Raw genomic sequence first — 15,846 nt, forward strand, 5'->3', positions numbered from 1 at the left:
TGATTAGCAGATGTGTGTTGCCTGTCCCTGGATAAACCTCGAGGATAGAAGGGTCAGCCTGAGGTTTACGGCTTTAGATTCTCGCTGTTAGTCACAGATGCAGCGTAATAAAGTGTAGAGCTCACAGGGGCAGTTTACAGCATTATGATCAGTGCTGGCTTCTGTCCATGAGCCTCACAATCCATTCATATGAAAGACACGTGGCATTCTACATTTAGTATATTTTTAAACATAAACCCCAGTTTCCATGTTTTAGTGGAAGTCTTGATAAATTTACACTCTTACAACCCATGTTTTTTTTCTTTCTGTTATTACCGTGTGTCTCTGGTGTTTGTTTCAGGGTGGTCCAGGCATACGAGGAGCCAGAGGAGACAGAGGCGAGCCAGGAGTGACGGTTTGTAAAATGCTCTTAAATTCTGGGACACTCTATTGTTCTGCTACAGTCTTGAACATTTACTGTATTTCACACGGTTAAGGCATGAAAAATGTTCCACAGTGGGAAAGCAGAATCGCCGCATGAGTTAAAAATAATGTTGAGACTGGATTTTGCCAGACGAAATTTTGGTGTGTGCTGTGGCAAGAAGCAGGTGGGAAATGGCTGCGAGTACGGCTGCCAGCATAAATGGGCATAATTTCCGTGATTTTTACAGAGGGATAAATTGAGCCTTGAACTTTGAAATATGTTTCTTGGATGACATCTAACCCCTTTAGTAGAGCCTCATGATTTCACCTGTCACAGTTCAGTCAGTCAGTCTGCATGAACAAAATGAAGGTGGATCAGTTTGCAAAAGCCAGTGAGTTTGTCTCTCACTGTGTAATAAATTTAAATGGATGCCCGGATGATTTGTTTATTTTTGTGGGGTATTCTGCATGTGCTGGTCTACATCAGTGGGTCCAAGAACAAAGCAACCATCGCCTTATGTTTAACGACAGAGTCAGTGATGAAAGTGTAAAATATCTGACTTTGAAAGAGTTTCAACAGCATTCAGGTTACATACCTGTGGTTTAAAGGAAGCTGATATTTGCAAGGGTATATCTCACTTGTCTAGTTTACCTCCACTCGCCGCCATCCTGACTGACTGTGATGTTTGCATCTGCTCCGGTTTTGGTATGGTCGTCTGTTCCAAACTGTTACTAAACATCCAGCTGCAGCAGTCGCTACAGATCCTGATCCTGGTGGAAATTTCTCTGAACCAAAACTCAGTTCCCATGAGTGGAATTTAATCTTAAAAAAACAAGTTCTGAAGCTTTTTCTTCTTTGAAGGAGGCAACATTGGTGCTGCAGCTTGTGCTGAAAACCTCAGGACTGTCAGTCAGGAAAATAAGGTTGCATATCGCAACCATATGTTCCACTTTTTTACCTCAGCGGCAGCACGTCAAGTGCGGCACATGAAGTGTCCCACAAAAAAATAAACCAAAACATATAGTCAGTAATGACTGTATGTGATGTTTTTCATGGGTGTAATTATGTTAGCTATGAAGAGAGATGTGGCTTTCTGTACTGCAGGCACAGACACATACACACAGTAGAGGATATTAATATACAGTGCTGTGCAAAGCTCTCGAGTCACCCCTTATTTCTTCAGATTTTGCGTCCAAGGAGCCAGACTGAAGTGCTATTTTTTCACAACACATTCTCCCAAAGCGTAACATTTTACACTAGGTGACAAATCGTCAATATGTTACACTTCCGGGCACCCAACACATCCCTAGATTATGAGATTGGAAAAAATGAGGAAACATGAGAACCATTTGGAATGAATCTACACATGTACGTTCATTTTACTTAAATCGCTTTGGAAAACACTATCTAATGTTATTAAAGTGGTGGTTAAGGTTAGGGATAAGGTTAGGGTTAGGGCTGGAATACATGGCTGGAACATGTATTACAACAGGAGCATCATTCTACTGGATTTCATCCATTACCCAGCACGTAGCACACGCAGATGGTCACCTTTCGCGTTCCCTAGGAACGCCGCAGGACTTGACAAATCAGAATTATATTAGGCCTCGAGAGTGAGAGCGGGCTATTTTTTCAGAGGAATTTTTACAAACTCTAGTTTTCCCTTCTATACTGTATTTACATGAATGTTTGCACATGTTTCAATAACTCATTGCACTTTTTCCACATTTATCTGGCAAAATATAAAGAAATGATTGGTGATTCAAGACTTTAACACAGTACTGTATGCCTGTCCGATCATCCTAACAGCAGCATTCGTACATCTGTGTCATCAGTGTGCTCCTCCCTGAACTCATCTTTATTCAATGCTACTAATTCATTTTAGTGAATTACAGATTACAGGATAACGGTGGATAAAATGCAAAATAAATTGTTCTGTTAGCAAAGTAAACCTTAAAGTGATTTACTTTGGTGCCATATTTTTATGAGAATAATATAAAGTTTAATATGAGATAAAAAACAACATTTCTCTCTGTTTATTTTCATTTCCTCTCCACTCATGTATATCTGATCCATGCTTTCTTTTGATCATGTGCATGGATAAGGCAGCCATGACCCAACTACCTCTAAGGCTGAACTTTAAAATAATAAATACAGCTGGAGCAACGATTACTTTGGCTACTGCTGCCGCTCAGCCAACAAGCCACAAATACTGCGAATCAGTCGTGGTTTGTAGGAATTTCTCCTTTCTGTCTCCTGTTGTGTGAACTCGGTTTGTAATCCATACACACCAATGAAATGAACTGCAAAGACCTGACTTCGGATGGATGGCAACCATCTAAACTCGATGGACATCATGCTGAATTGGCACAAAAAATCTCTTAAACATTCTTTGGAGATTAAATTGATCAAAAACATGTAGAACAACCTGAACAGAAGCAGCGATCGTGTCCGTTTTTATATTTAGTAAAGCTATAAAGCTCCCACGCTCTTTTAGCCTTGTTTATGAAAATGAGCCTCTGAGCCCGACTCAGGCCAGTTCCTTTATCTCTCCAACAGAGAGTCTCACATCAGGAGATGCTACAGACGGTTAAATTGATGGAAAAGGCTGTCATGCCTTTAAATGACATTTTTTTATTGCTGACTATGCAGTCGTGTTCTGCGCTCTTAAATTTTGCCATTCCAGATTCTGGAGAGTGAGGAGGTCACAAAAACATTTTTATCCTCAGGGGGTCAAACTAAAGAACCACGGGGTTTATCTTTCTCAGCAATCTGTGTTACTATATGTAACTTAAAGTTGCTACTTTGGTTCCATGTGGTGTTGTTTTTCACAGGGACCTCAAGGGCCCGTAGGAGAGGTTGGCCCTTCTGGACTCCCAGGGCAACCTGGTCCTCAAGGACCCAGCGGACTCTCCATTCAGGGGCCTCCGGTAAGACTTTACTGGCGTAAAGGTGGATTTTTCCACAATTGCTTTAGCGGTGAAACTCGCACAACTTCCTGTAATAACAAAAATAAAACTTTGGGATCAAGTAACATATCAAGTTTTGTCATTCCCAAGCAGCACTTTCACTGAATTATGATAACTGGTCACTGGATGTGTGCTTTTTGCAGTTTTGTTCCCATCTTTCTTCAGCAAGTTCAGAAATGTGTGCAATTATGACTGCACTTGATATTAAGCTGTCTACCACCTGCCATTGTGAACTGACAAATGTTGACATATGCCTCAAATAGACTTCCAGACCTTTCTCGGATCTTGTCCAAAGAAATGGCCCGGCATCTTATTAAGATAACTGATGTTGGCTTTTCCAGTCCGTGGCTATCACGAGGCCCATGAGTCCAGCCCAGCCGCAGTGACATTGTTTGTTTTACAGGGAGCTCCTGGGGAGAAAGGAGAGAGAGGAGAGACCGGCCCTTCCGGACCAATGGTAAGAACATTTCCCAAAAATGGTCACTGCTGTAAAACATAGCAGTAAAGTGTGTTTCGCGGCACGCTGATCTGATTCCCTACATTACAAAGTACAACACGGAGAGGGAATTACTTTCCAGCCTGCCTGAAACACAATGTTTTCCTCCTGTGTTTCTCTCTTACCTATAGGAGCTAAGTACTATTAAGTATACCCAGCTATGGATACGTGTGTGTGTGTGTGTGTGTGTGTGTGTGCAGACTTGAAATGAATCCTACATCCATTAAAAGGTGCCGTGGACCTGTACGCTCACAGAAGTGAGACGTGTTACTCTATAAAAGCATATTTCTGTGCTTTCATTTGATTTTTTAAAATTATTTTTCTTGTTTCCTTGATACTTTTGGCCACACTTATAACACACTTTTGTGTGTTATTTCTGATGAACTTTAGCAGATAACCTAGTTAGGAATAAATAAAATGTTTTACCAAAATGATTAAATCACCAGTAAATATCTAATGTGATAGATAAAATGCACTGGACTGAAAAAAATCAAAAATGACTTGTACGCCAGCCTGTGTAGCCAATATTGGTGACATGTTTGCCAGGCCAGTGCTGACAGGGCGAATTATTGGTTTGTTTAGAACTACTGTGGCTTCATTTGATCAGTTGTAGACACAGTTGTTGTGTTGCTCCTGATCATTTCATAATTGCACAATGTAAATGAGTGGGAGAGAAGGGAGGGGGGAGAGAAGTGTGATTAACTCTGATTGACTTGTTACAGTGGCCCTCTTCAGGGAGGTGGACACATTATAGCAGCTCTTGAAGGTGATGTTTTGAAACCAAGATAAATGTCCAAGTGTGAAGATCTCAGCAACGTTTACTCAGACTCAGCTCTCATTGTCATTGAACTATTTGACATGATACAAATGAAACAGTGCTTTACAGTAGGTCTCAGTATATGCAGCATTCTACTGAACGATGGGTAAAACAGCTGGAATAAATAGAATAAATACTCAAATAAATGTAAACCTAAATACTGAAATAACTAAAATATAAATAACAGATCTTATAAATTACTATATGGGACAGTGTGTGCAGGGAACAGCAGCAACTCAAGGAGGTCAGTGCACGGTCCAGGGTAACAGCAAGGGCTGAACTTGCTGCTCTTGTGGGTGTTTCCGGTTTAATACCTGCCAAATGTGGTCCAAAGGAAAAGAGGTTAGCCTGGTCTGATGACATCATGTAGACGGCCGCATGGCTTTGCGGTGTGAGGCTCTGGGCAATATTCTGCTGGGAAACTTTATCTGGATGTTACTTTTGCTTGCACCTAAACACTTAACCCCCAGTTTCATGACAGAGGTACACCCTGACAGCTGTAGGGTGTCGACTTGGCCACCTTATTTCCCTGATTTCAGTCAGGCTGAGCATCTGTGGGATGGGCTGGAATAACATGTCAGATCCAAATTAGAGGACTGAAAGAATCTGGTCTTAATGCTAGTGGTTGGTGGGTTTTAGTGTGTGTGGGTGTGTTTTAGCAGTCTACACATGCACACGGTCATGGAGCAGTCTAATGGAATCAGTGAGATGTGAATAATCATCACAGGCGTCTCCATTATTCTGCACTGAACCAATCCAAAGTAATACTGAATTAATTTAATGGTGTTCTACTGGGAGCCCTGGACATCAGCAAAGACACAGTCATTGTTTCAGTAGCTGTGTACCAGGAGACGCTTATTTTTCAAGGAAGAATATGTCACTTATGTGCTTCTCTTAATGTATCTGTATTATAATAAATCTGTATTTAATCAGATTCAGGTTAGGTCATTGTGGAAGGTCATAGACCCAAACCACTAATATACAATGTCTCCATCACTTCAGAGGACATTACTTTTACTGCCCCCCCAAAAAACCTCACCCTACTACAACCTTGGATCAAGTTTTCACCATAAAATTTAATGCTATGGTATAAAGACTTGGTATTTAGCCTCCAAAGGGAAATAAGTCTTAAGAATGTGACTATGTAAACAGATTTATGTCCCCAACAAAGGTAATATACACGCACGACTCCTGAAAACAGAGCTAATCAGTCTAATTAAGTGAAAACAACTGTGAGGGTGAGTAATGGGTGTGTAAGCTGAGCTGGAGTCTGAATCTCTGCTGTTTTGCAGCTAGACTGTTTAAATATTAAATGAATCACTTACCTGTAGGAGTCTACAGAGAGCACAGAGTTTCATTATTGTAGAAGTGCTTCTTGACGGACCATTTTTCTACTTTTTTCAAGTTAGTTTTTCTGTTTTTAGCTGATAATTAAAAAAATAATACCAAGCGATGTGCATGCATTTCAGTGAGCCTCGGAGGTTTGCTGAATTTACTTTGTTTGAAAGCGAAGAAAAAGGAAGGCGAGAGTCGTAAAAGTTCTTTCTCACTTCCTCACACTTGTTCGCACTGAGCTAAAGCAGCTCCTGACGCAGCACTATCCACTCCGCTCTGTGCAGGCCCGCCTGTTGTAGAAATGGTGGCTTTTATCAAACTTATGAACTGGAAAAGGAACACAGATAATGCTTTTCGGCTTCTGACTGGGAGACTGAGAAAATCCATTGACATTTGAAGTGGCCAAGAACCCTTTCAGGCGTGTGGTATTTATCTGGATGCATCAGCTTTGGTTGAAGAAAAGAAAATGCGTTTCAACACATTTGAGATGGAGTATTGATATAATTTATGAGTGTCATTTATTAGCACATGAACTAACATCTAGAGGCCTTCTGCCTTGTGTCTTTGCAAACCATACCTCCAGACGTTTACAGGGATAAGAACATTTCAGAGAATAATTTGATAAAACTCATCTTAAATGAATTACAACAGCTGCACTCGAGTTCTACACGCAGAGCTGACAGTGCAAAAGTTTTGATTTTGAGAGATGGCTTCAGCACAGAGCAAAAAAAAAGGAGCAGTCTTATATTTTATTTATTTTTATTTTATTTTTTTTACATCGCTGAGCACAATTTGTTACAGTCACTGTTCCCATCTTCCCCCTGATCGTGTCACACTCGTACATCGATCTGCAGAGCACACAGGCTCCATGTTTGAACGGTCGTTTTCTGATGGTTTCCTCAAACAGTTGAATCAGCCGATTTTCTTCCGTACTGTAAGAATTATCAACTAATTAATAATTCTCAGTGGTCAAGTGAAGCCTGGGTAGTCAAGCTAATGGCACTCGACATCTTTGCACACAACAGGATATTTAACATAAGAACTCTTTTTAATTTTGCACATATAATAAAGCTCGATTGGATGGGGGTGCTGGATCATTCGGTAGTGTAACAGCATGGTGGAGATAAAGTGTGCAGCTGTAAAGCTGTTTGTTATTTTATGCTTCAGGATTTTAACTCACCTGCATTTCAATGCCCAACAAATTGCAAATTTTCATTTTCTGAAAGAATTTGAAACTTTTTGCTATTTGCCCCCCAAAAACATGTTTGTGTCTATTGGTTAATTTTCAGAAGCGAAACGTTAGCCACTCTCAGGAGGCGAGAACAACTAGTCTCCCAACGAGCTCACAGAGAGCTTCAGCACTCCTCGATGCGGCACTATCTAGCGCTCTCTGTGCCTGCATAGCCCTATTAATAAAAGCTGGCAGTGCTGCCCTGTGCTGCACTATGTTACTGAGTAATAATGTGTTTTGTCACAGCGAGGAATATGAATGGGTGTGTGTGTGGCTCAGTGGGGGAATAATGTAGCTTCCAGGGCCCTGTTGTAATATACGAGGGACCACAGAGAGTATCACAACTCTAAAGCATCAATTACCTCAGTCTCTCTCTCTCTCTCTCTCGCCCTCGCTCTGTTTCTTCCTGCAGTAAATACAATGTAACCTTGTCGTCAGCGTCCCCTCCACCTCTGTTTCAACTTGACAATGAAAAATGCAGCTGCATCGAAGAGCGGCGACTGTGTGTTTGTGTGCGTAGCCATCTCTCTCATCTCTCGCTTTCATTTTGTTTATCGGCGTGCATGTGTGGGTTTGTTATCGACTAATAATTTTGGTTTTGTCTGAGAGAGGGATGCGGGTTGTTTTGGTATAGGCAATAATTTCAAATTGGTCTCATTCTTGATCTTCTGCGGATATATATGGTTGCCCCACATGACCCCCTCATCTCAGTCAGTCCTTTATCTGCCAGACACCAAGGGAATTTACAGCTGTGCATTTCCATGTGTGTGCAAATCCCGAGGCTAATGTATTGAATCAGAATCACTCGCACACACCAATTATTAATTTCTTTGGCCTGCCTGGTCATTTTATTCTCAGGGTGTTGTGAATTATGCAGCATTTATCAAGAAACAAAAGAATATTTTAATATTTTATGATCAAATACTGAATATTTTATAGTTAGACTATAACTGAAAGTTAAAGTTTTTTTCTTAAAAGTGGTTAAAAAAAAATCGGTACAGGTAGAGAAGTTCAGAAAACTGTTCCAATAAAGTTTGACTTGACTGAAAAATTTCTTCAACTGCTCTCCAAAAAAAGAAACCAAAAACACTAAATGGGATAATGTAAAATATGAATAACTATGCAATACCATTATATCCAAATTAATTAAACTCTATATTAAATGTAATAATACAAAAACAGCCTATTTAATGTTGAAACTGACATTTTATGTGTTTTTAACACATATGCTCAATTTAAATGTTATACAGGGAACTCATTCAAAGGAAAGTCAAGACAAAAGCAAAACAATAAAAACAATAATAATAAAAATAAAGACTTGAAAGCCTCTCTAGTTCTCTACAAAAAAAAATCCACATGGTGTATTATCTCAGAGCTAATTGGGTTAAATAGTGGCATTATTATAAGGGCGGAGGAGGGTGGTGACTTATCAGTAAAACAGAGCAATCTAAATTTGCAGTTCGAGTAATTTATCTTGCACAGTATATGATATCTTTAAAAGATTAAATTAAAGCCAGTAATAAACGGCTGTGATCTTCAGGGCCTCATACAGTGTTGTATTATAAACACAGCACAGTTCTGTACTGGAAATGACTGCATGTGGTCAGGAGGACATCCTGTCTGAGAACAGAGTTAATCACTATCCACAAATGCAAGCTGAAACTCTATCATGCCGAGGAAAAAAATGTATTGAAATAACATTTAGAAATGTTACTGTCCTTTTTGCCTGAGCTAATTTCAGAGACTGCGGTAAAGTGGAAAACTGTCCTGTGGTTTCAAGTTTAAAAATGTTAAATTCTTCCTTGAAGTAAGGAATGTCTCATCCTCCGGACTAAAGAGGATGTGGACCATCTAGGCTGCAAATTTCTCTGATGGTGTGTGGTGGGTTACATTAATGCATGTGACATGGATATAGTCTTCTTTTGTAAAGGCTAAACTTACGCTGCCACCCAGATAATATAGTTCTGAGGAAAGGTTTGACTTATGAAAGCAGAAGAACCCAGAACACATGTACAGCTTATGACAGCAGGGCTTGATAGTAAAACAGTACAGCTGCTAAACTGGACGTGTTGCACACATATTTTGGCGTATTTACCATAAAAAGAAACCCAGAAGTGTCGAGCAGCTGAAATCATTTTACTATGAAAACTATGAGAAATTAGTCTTACCGCTTTTTTGAAAGAAAAGATGATGCAGCACACTTTTTATTTAACATTTAATATGTAGTGTTTGTTGATGTAGTGTTTAAATTATTGAATTATTCTTTTTATTTACATTTTACTTAGAGTCACAATACTTTCATAACATTTTTTGGCTTCTTTTTTCTTTTGCAGTTTGCTTTAATAACTTTGTCTTTAGGCCTCAGTTGTCAACAATGATTTTCATCAGTCTTTGTGTTTTGTGCAGACGTGGAGGTTTGCCTCCCCGCTCCACGTGTTTCTTGAAGTTTGTCGATATCTGAGTGAAAGTTGCAGGGGAGGTATTATTGCAGCTGTCATGGGAGAGTGCACATCAGCCAACATCTGAACGGCGGCACATCATTAATCATATGAGGCCTGTCCTCCGCGACCCCGTCCTGTAATTTGTAGAACCTTTAACAGTGTTAACTGTCCTGTTTTATGAGCCCTCCACTAATACTGAAGTGCGGATATAAATCACCTCAGCACGTAGTCCGTGGCTGCATTTTGGAATTGGCTGTGTGTGCATTGACCTGCGGAGAGGCGGATGAAGGGGAAATGGGGCAGGAGATGGAGCTGATATGAAGACTGTCTGTGTCCAGAGGGTTAAAAGCTGGTCCTTTTTATAAATCAGATTTATGTCCACTGCCGTCAAAGCATTGTTGAGCAAGATAGCAAATCCTCAGCTGTTCTGACCTTTAGTAGCACGTCTGTACGTATTTTAATTATTATGAGACATTTATGGATGAAGACTTTCCTTGTTATACTGTACGTGATTCGGCAGCTAAAACACTTTTTAAAAATTCACTGGGCTGTAATGGATTATAGTGCAAAAAGAAGAAGAAGAAAGAAATCAAATGAATTCACAATTTTAAAGAAAATCTGATTTTGAGGGCTGATTTAAGTCCTTTGGTTTCCTGCTCATATCAGGTCAGCAGCAACCAAGATGACTGCATGGAAATACTAAAAATACATTTTCATAATTATGATGAGATTCCTGCTGATGGACAACGATGCAACCTACACAAGCGGCCGATGATGTCACTGGCATTTATGAATCTGTGTTGTGCATTATGTGTTAATTAACGTTCAGTCATGTCCCGCTGATTTATGCATGGAGCCAGTGTGGTGTTCAGTCTCCAGGAAGTACTGGAGAATGTCTATTGTTAAAAAAATAATTTGCTTCAGCAGTTAAAATTACAAGTTACAGCACTGGACCTCTCTGTGAAATCAGCCATCTGTCTTCACAGAAAGGATGACCCTGGATCAAGCCGTGCAGTTTTATACCCCAACAAAAACAAGTATTCTTCCGGAAGCGACATGGTGGTCCTGCTGTCTCCCCACGAGTCTTCTCTCCGACCTCGGAATTAGCTCCTTCCTGGAATAACGGAGACAGAAAAAGAAAACACCTCCCTGCGTAGCCTTGATTATAAATATCCTACTGATTTATTATCTAAGTTTGGGACATTCTGTTCAGACTGCCTTGGCCCAGAAAATATCATCCTGAGTGTTAACTAGTTATGATGTGTAAGCATGCTGCAAAAAAACCCTCTGCACTCTACGTCAATTACAATATTTCAATTCAGTCATAGCGCTGAATGAAGCTTCCGACCCTCAAACACGGAGCTCCAACTCTTTAATGAGCCCATCACAATGTGTATATAAAAACCAGCTAATAATAATTTTAATCCTAACACCAGCCGATAGAAACAAATAAAAAGCTGGAGCATCTTCCCCTCCTGGGCCCTTGCTCTTTGCTCTGATTAGTTTTTTTCAGGGACAGACATCTGTGTACCTCCAGTTTTTCCATTTATTTGTCCATTCCTTCACATCCATTCCCACAGTTTTAACAAAATCACTCCATGATTATGCTGACATTCGTAAGTCCTTACATTAATGCTGTTATTATTTCTTATATTGAAATAAGTTGTCACAGGTAAATTCAAAACCTGGTGTAAAAAAGTAGCTGGAGATTGACACTGCTGAAAAGGCCATTCACAATAGCTGCGCGCTGTCTCAACATGCCGTGTGGTTACAGTTTTAGGCAGGTTAGCATCAGTTTGGACCGTAGGGTTTCAGATTTGTTAGTGGTTACTATGTAGCTATGGTGTAGATTTCCCACTGAAGCATAAATCCTCAGTCAGTCACAGTATTTCAAACCCCTGTGTTTGTGTTTTTCTCAGGGAGTTCCCGGAAGTCCTGGCTCACCTGGTAGAGATGGTCCCCCAGGATCAAGGGTAAGATACTGACCTGATGTTCACCTGTGCTGGTTCGTGTTACACTGCCTGATTTGTTGGTTGTTGGAAATATAGAGTGTAGTGTACTGTCTAATGCATGCATTTAGTTAACTACAGTCTGAAATACAGTACAAAGGGGTGGAAGTTTTAATTTAATTGGGTGTAAAATACAATTCTGAAAGTGATCATCTAAATAAAAAAGGCACTATGGATAAGATCTGCAAAGACAAAACAGTAAAACAGCTGCATAATCACTCCGCTGTCATCACGAGAATGTGGTCTAATACATGCAGTAAATAAGTTTTGAGAAAATATACATCGATAAACTGCAGTAAGTAAGGAAGATGTTAATATAGTATATATTCATGGCATTTCTTTGTAGTTTCTTTAATATGAAAATCAAAGTCTGCATTCAGTTAAGTGAGTTAAAAAAATAATACCATACAAAAGAAAGTGAAAACCAGCTTTGCACAGCGACTTAATGTCCAGCTGCATTTCTCTGTTCGGTTTTATGTGTCTTCATAAAACCATGCATGTCTTCCCCCAGTTGTTCAGCGCTACATCACCCTGGTTTCATGCACAGCATTCACAGTATATTCGATCCAGTACTTTTAGGGCTCTGTGATACCAGCTGGTCTGTAGTTGAAGCTGACAGTGGGATCAGGCCTTACAATGCTCAACTGGACTGTAAATACCAAAACAGAAACATAGCGAGAGGGTAATGTATCAGCAAGCAGAAAAAAGGAGGTTTCTTCCAAATATGTAACAGAGTCATAGAAGCATGTTGTCCTGGTCTGGCTCCTGGAGAGGTGAAAGTCTTGCACTTCATCCATCTGCTGTCTCTTTTTTGGCTGACGCATGTCCAAGCACTCATCCCCTCAGTGGTAGTTGTCAGAAGACGTCTCGCATAGTTTTCAGGCTTGTCATGTGGTTTTCTTGAGGATGCTTGCATGTTGGCCAGAGTTTCTTCTCACAGTGCCAGAAAGGTTTGGAGTTCATGAACTTTTAGAAGGAAAACAACCAACTTACATTATCATTTGGTTTAATTAAATCAGTCAATGACATCTTTGTAAACTTCAAACTTTTTTACTTTATCTTTTTGCCACCTGAATTTCAATACAGTATTGAGAAAGTTCAAATTTGATTATCAGACATTTTCTACAGAGTCAAACTGAATTCAGAGTGAAGTTTCCACAAATTGTACAACTCATGCTGACCTGAAGTTGTTTTACACTCAGTACTTACTTATGTAGCACATGACTTTTAAAATTTGTATTGTTGTCTCAAAGCAACATCACACTGTGTACTTACCAGAAATGCCACTTTCACCAAAAACATTTTATTAAGATCTGCAAGCATTTGTGCCTTTGGCCTTATGTTTTTGCTACACTTTTGCACGAATACAATAAATACTGTGGGAAGAAATCTCGAGCCATCCCTTATTCTTTATTTTTTGTTAGGAAAATGAGAAATGTATTGAAATGTGCAAATGTACATGGAAATACAGTATATAAGGCAAAAAAAAGAGTTTGTATAAGTCTAACAAGCTTGTCAGTCAGTCAGTCAGTATTTGGCATGACCACTATTCTTCTTCTACAAAGCCTGAACTCTCTTAGGCAAGCTATCTTTCTACATGTCCTTTAGTAAAATAAGTATTTGATCCCCTACAATCCAATTATGGCTGTCAAAGATTGATTGTAATGTGGCCACAGCCAATTACAGATACTTCTGATCTCAACTCGTTATAGATAAAGCACACTTGTCCACACATTCAATTTCTTCCATTCCAACCTCTCCATCACCATGGACAAGACCAAAGAGCTGTCAGGAAAATGATTATAGAAACGACTGTGGAAACATTATGCTCTGAAGCTGTTTCTCTGTTAAGGGAACAGGACAACTTCACAGCACTGAAGGGCCCATGGATGGGGCCATGTCCTGTAAAAATCTTAGATGGGAACCTCTTTCTCTCTGCTAGAACACTGAAGATGAGTCATGGATTGGTCTTACACCATGACAGTAACTCAAAACATACCACCAACAACTGGCCTAGCCAGTCCCCAGACCTCCATCCTATTAAACAAAACCTGTGGAGGGAGCTGAAGCTTTGAGTTACCAAGCAGCAGCCAAGAAACCTAAAGGACTTAAGAGAGTTTTTGTGAGGAGTAGTAAGTCAAAATCCTTCCTGAGATCTGGGTAAACCTGGTAACCCACATCTTACCGCTGTGTTTGCCAACAAAGGTTTTTACTTTGGTATCAAATACTTATTTTATTAACTGAAAACTGCAAATTAACTTATAATTTTAAAGTATTGTGTTTTTGTCTGGATTTTTGTTTGATATTCTGTCTCTCTCCATTAAAAAATGAGAGACTACCATAAAATTAAAGCCTGTTCACTTCTTTGAAAGTGAGCAACAACATACAAATTCCCCCACTGTATTGATGAGACAAAAAAATTGAGACAAAAAAATTTAAATTTTGATTCATCAGTCCATAAAACCTGTTTCCACCGATTTTCAGTCCAATACTTTTGTAATTTGGCACACCTTAGCCTTTTCTCCCTGTTCCCTGTCCTTCTTGACAGCCACCCTTCCATTGATGAACAGTAGATGGATGAATTGGAGGCCAGATGCAGCCCTCAGAATTTAAAAAAAAAAAATGTCTTAAGGACATGACTTTGAGATACTGTTCATTTGCTGTAGATAATTTTTTAGTCTTGTCAGTTCTTCTGTGCACCACGTCTCCAGTTTCCTCAAATTTTTTTAAGGACACACTGCACACCATCCTGATTATATGTCAGTTTTTAGGTAATAGCTCTATGGGAATTGTCTCTTTCGTGCAAAATTGGTGCATGTTTTATGCTCACTGAACACTGTCATTTTGATTGTTTTGGGGTTTTTTTGTAGATTCAACTAAAGAAATTAGAAAATAAGCCTGTTTTGCAACAGACTGCTGCAGGATGGCAGGATGTGTAAAGAAAAACTTTTAAAGACTTTCAGAAAGCCTGAAAAGGTTTTGCTCAAGTTTGGCTCCTTGGAAGAAAATCGTAAAGAAAGAGGGGTGGCTCAAGACTTTTGCACAGTACTGTAAGCACATAAACAGTGTAAAAGCACCTAGCATCGGCATCATCAGCTAATGATGTGCCCGTTCTCTTTCCCTCTTTCCACTGCATAGCCACGATGGTGATATTTGTTTACTATGAGTGCACCATACAGGTACTTGTAGAGCACCTCACATAGCAGTACTGGATTGTGTGAAGGCTCTTAAGCATTTAAGTTGTGCGTAAGGAAGTACGTGATTTGAGAAACACAGCAAGTGTATCTGTCAGACTGTGCAGCAAATACAGTGTAATGATGCGGTCATTTAGTAAAAGAGTCCAGGAAACTGTTGCATGATCAGTAGCACTTCTCAGCTGTCTTAGTACACTTAAGCCAGTGAACTTAATGCTGCCGACTGGGATTTGTTCTTTTTTTCCTATTTCTTTTTTTTTTGGACTCAGTTCTTTAATACTTTTAAAATATTAATGCTCAGTTTGATACCACTTGACAGACTAATGTACATCATTTATATTAGACTGTGCACCATATTGTAATATTTTTAAACGTTAAAGGCTCTGCAGAGCTGCTACAAATGTGGATCGAGAGTTGGCTTGTGTGTTCAAACGCTACACTACAGACTGCATCCAACAACACTCTGGTTGTAATGGAAAGATTTACAATCCAAAACACTGAGTCAGAATACGCTTGGTTTTTCACAGCTGACATTTTGGCTCATAGTAAAAGAAAAAGCTGAAGAATTGCTGTTAACATAAATCATAAGAGTAAGCAAGCGAGCAGGAGCAACGCAAGGAAAGTAACACTGAAACTAAAGCAGCTGTGCTTTCAACGTATGTTTACTCAAAATGTCTTTACATCATCACCTCAATTAACCTGCTAATTATTGAAGTACAGTATTTAACTAATTAATGTCATAGTTGCCCTAAATTAACAGCATTGTTAATTACCAGAATATTTTTATTTCTGCTTCTATAATGATTAATCAGTATGTGCAAGCTCTTTAATCAAAATAATAATTTTAATGCTATAATATAATTATTGTTGTCATCCATGAAATTTCAAATTGACTGCTTTACAAAACGGCAGATAGATTAAATAATAAAGCACATTATTATTATTATTATT

At 39.3% G+C, this 15,846-nt stretch overlaps 1 protein-coding gene across 4 annotated transcripts in view; it reads left to right on the forward strand.

The window, feature by feature from the left end:
* The window catches only part of LOC100699146 (collagen alpha-1(XIV) chain), a 152,154-nt gene that overhangs the window by 116,388 nt on the left and 19,920 nt on the right, over nt 1-15,846 (forward strand). For all 4 annotated transcript variants that reach the window (XR_003222272.1, XM_025911718.1, XM_019364636.2 and 1 more), the window contains exons 37-40: nt 341-394; nt 3,238-3,333; nt 3,776-3,829; nt 11,612-11,665. Coding sequence is in view for 3 of the 4 variants with exons in the window: in XM_025911718.1 (XP_025767503.1) it covers nt 341-394; nt 3,238-3,333; nt 3,776-3,829; nt 11,612-11,665 (258 nt within the window). In the remaining variant the exon portion in view is untranslated. The remainder of the gene's footprint in view (nt 1-340; nt 395-3,237; nt 3,334-3,775; nt 3,830-11,611; nt 11,666-15,846) is intronic.

This window comes from Oreochromis niloticus, linkage group LG11 (genome assembly GCF_001858045.2).
Source record: "Oreochromis niloticus isolate F11D_XX linkage group LG11, O_niloticus_UMD_NMBU, whole genome shotgun sequence".
NCBI classification, from domain to species: Eukaryota; Metazoa; Chordata; class Actinopteri; order Cichliformes; family Cichlidae; genus Oreochromis; species Oreochromis niloticus.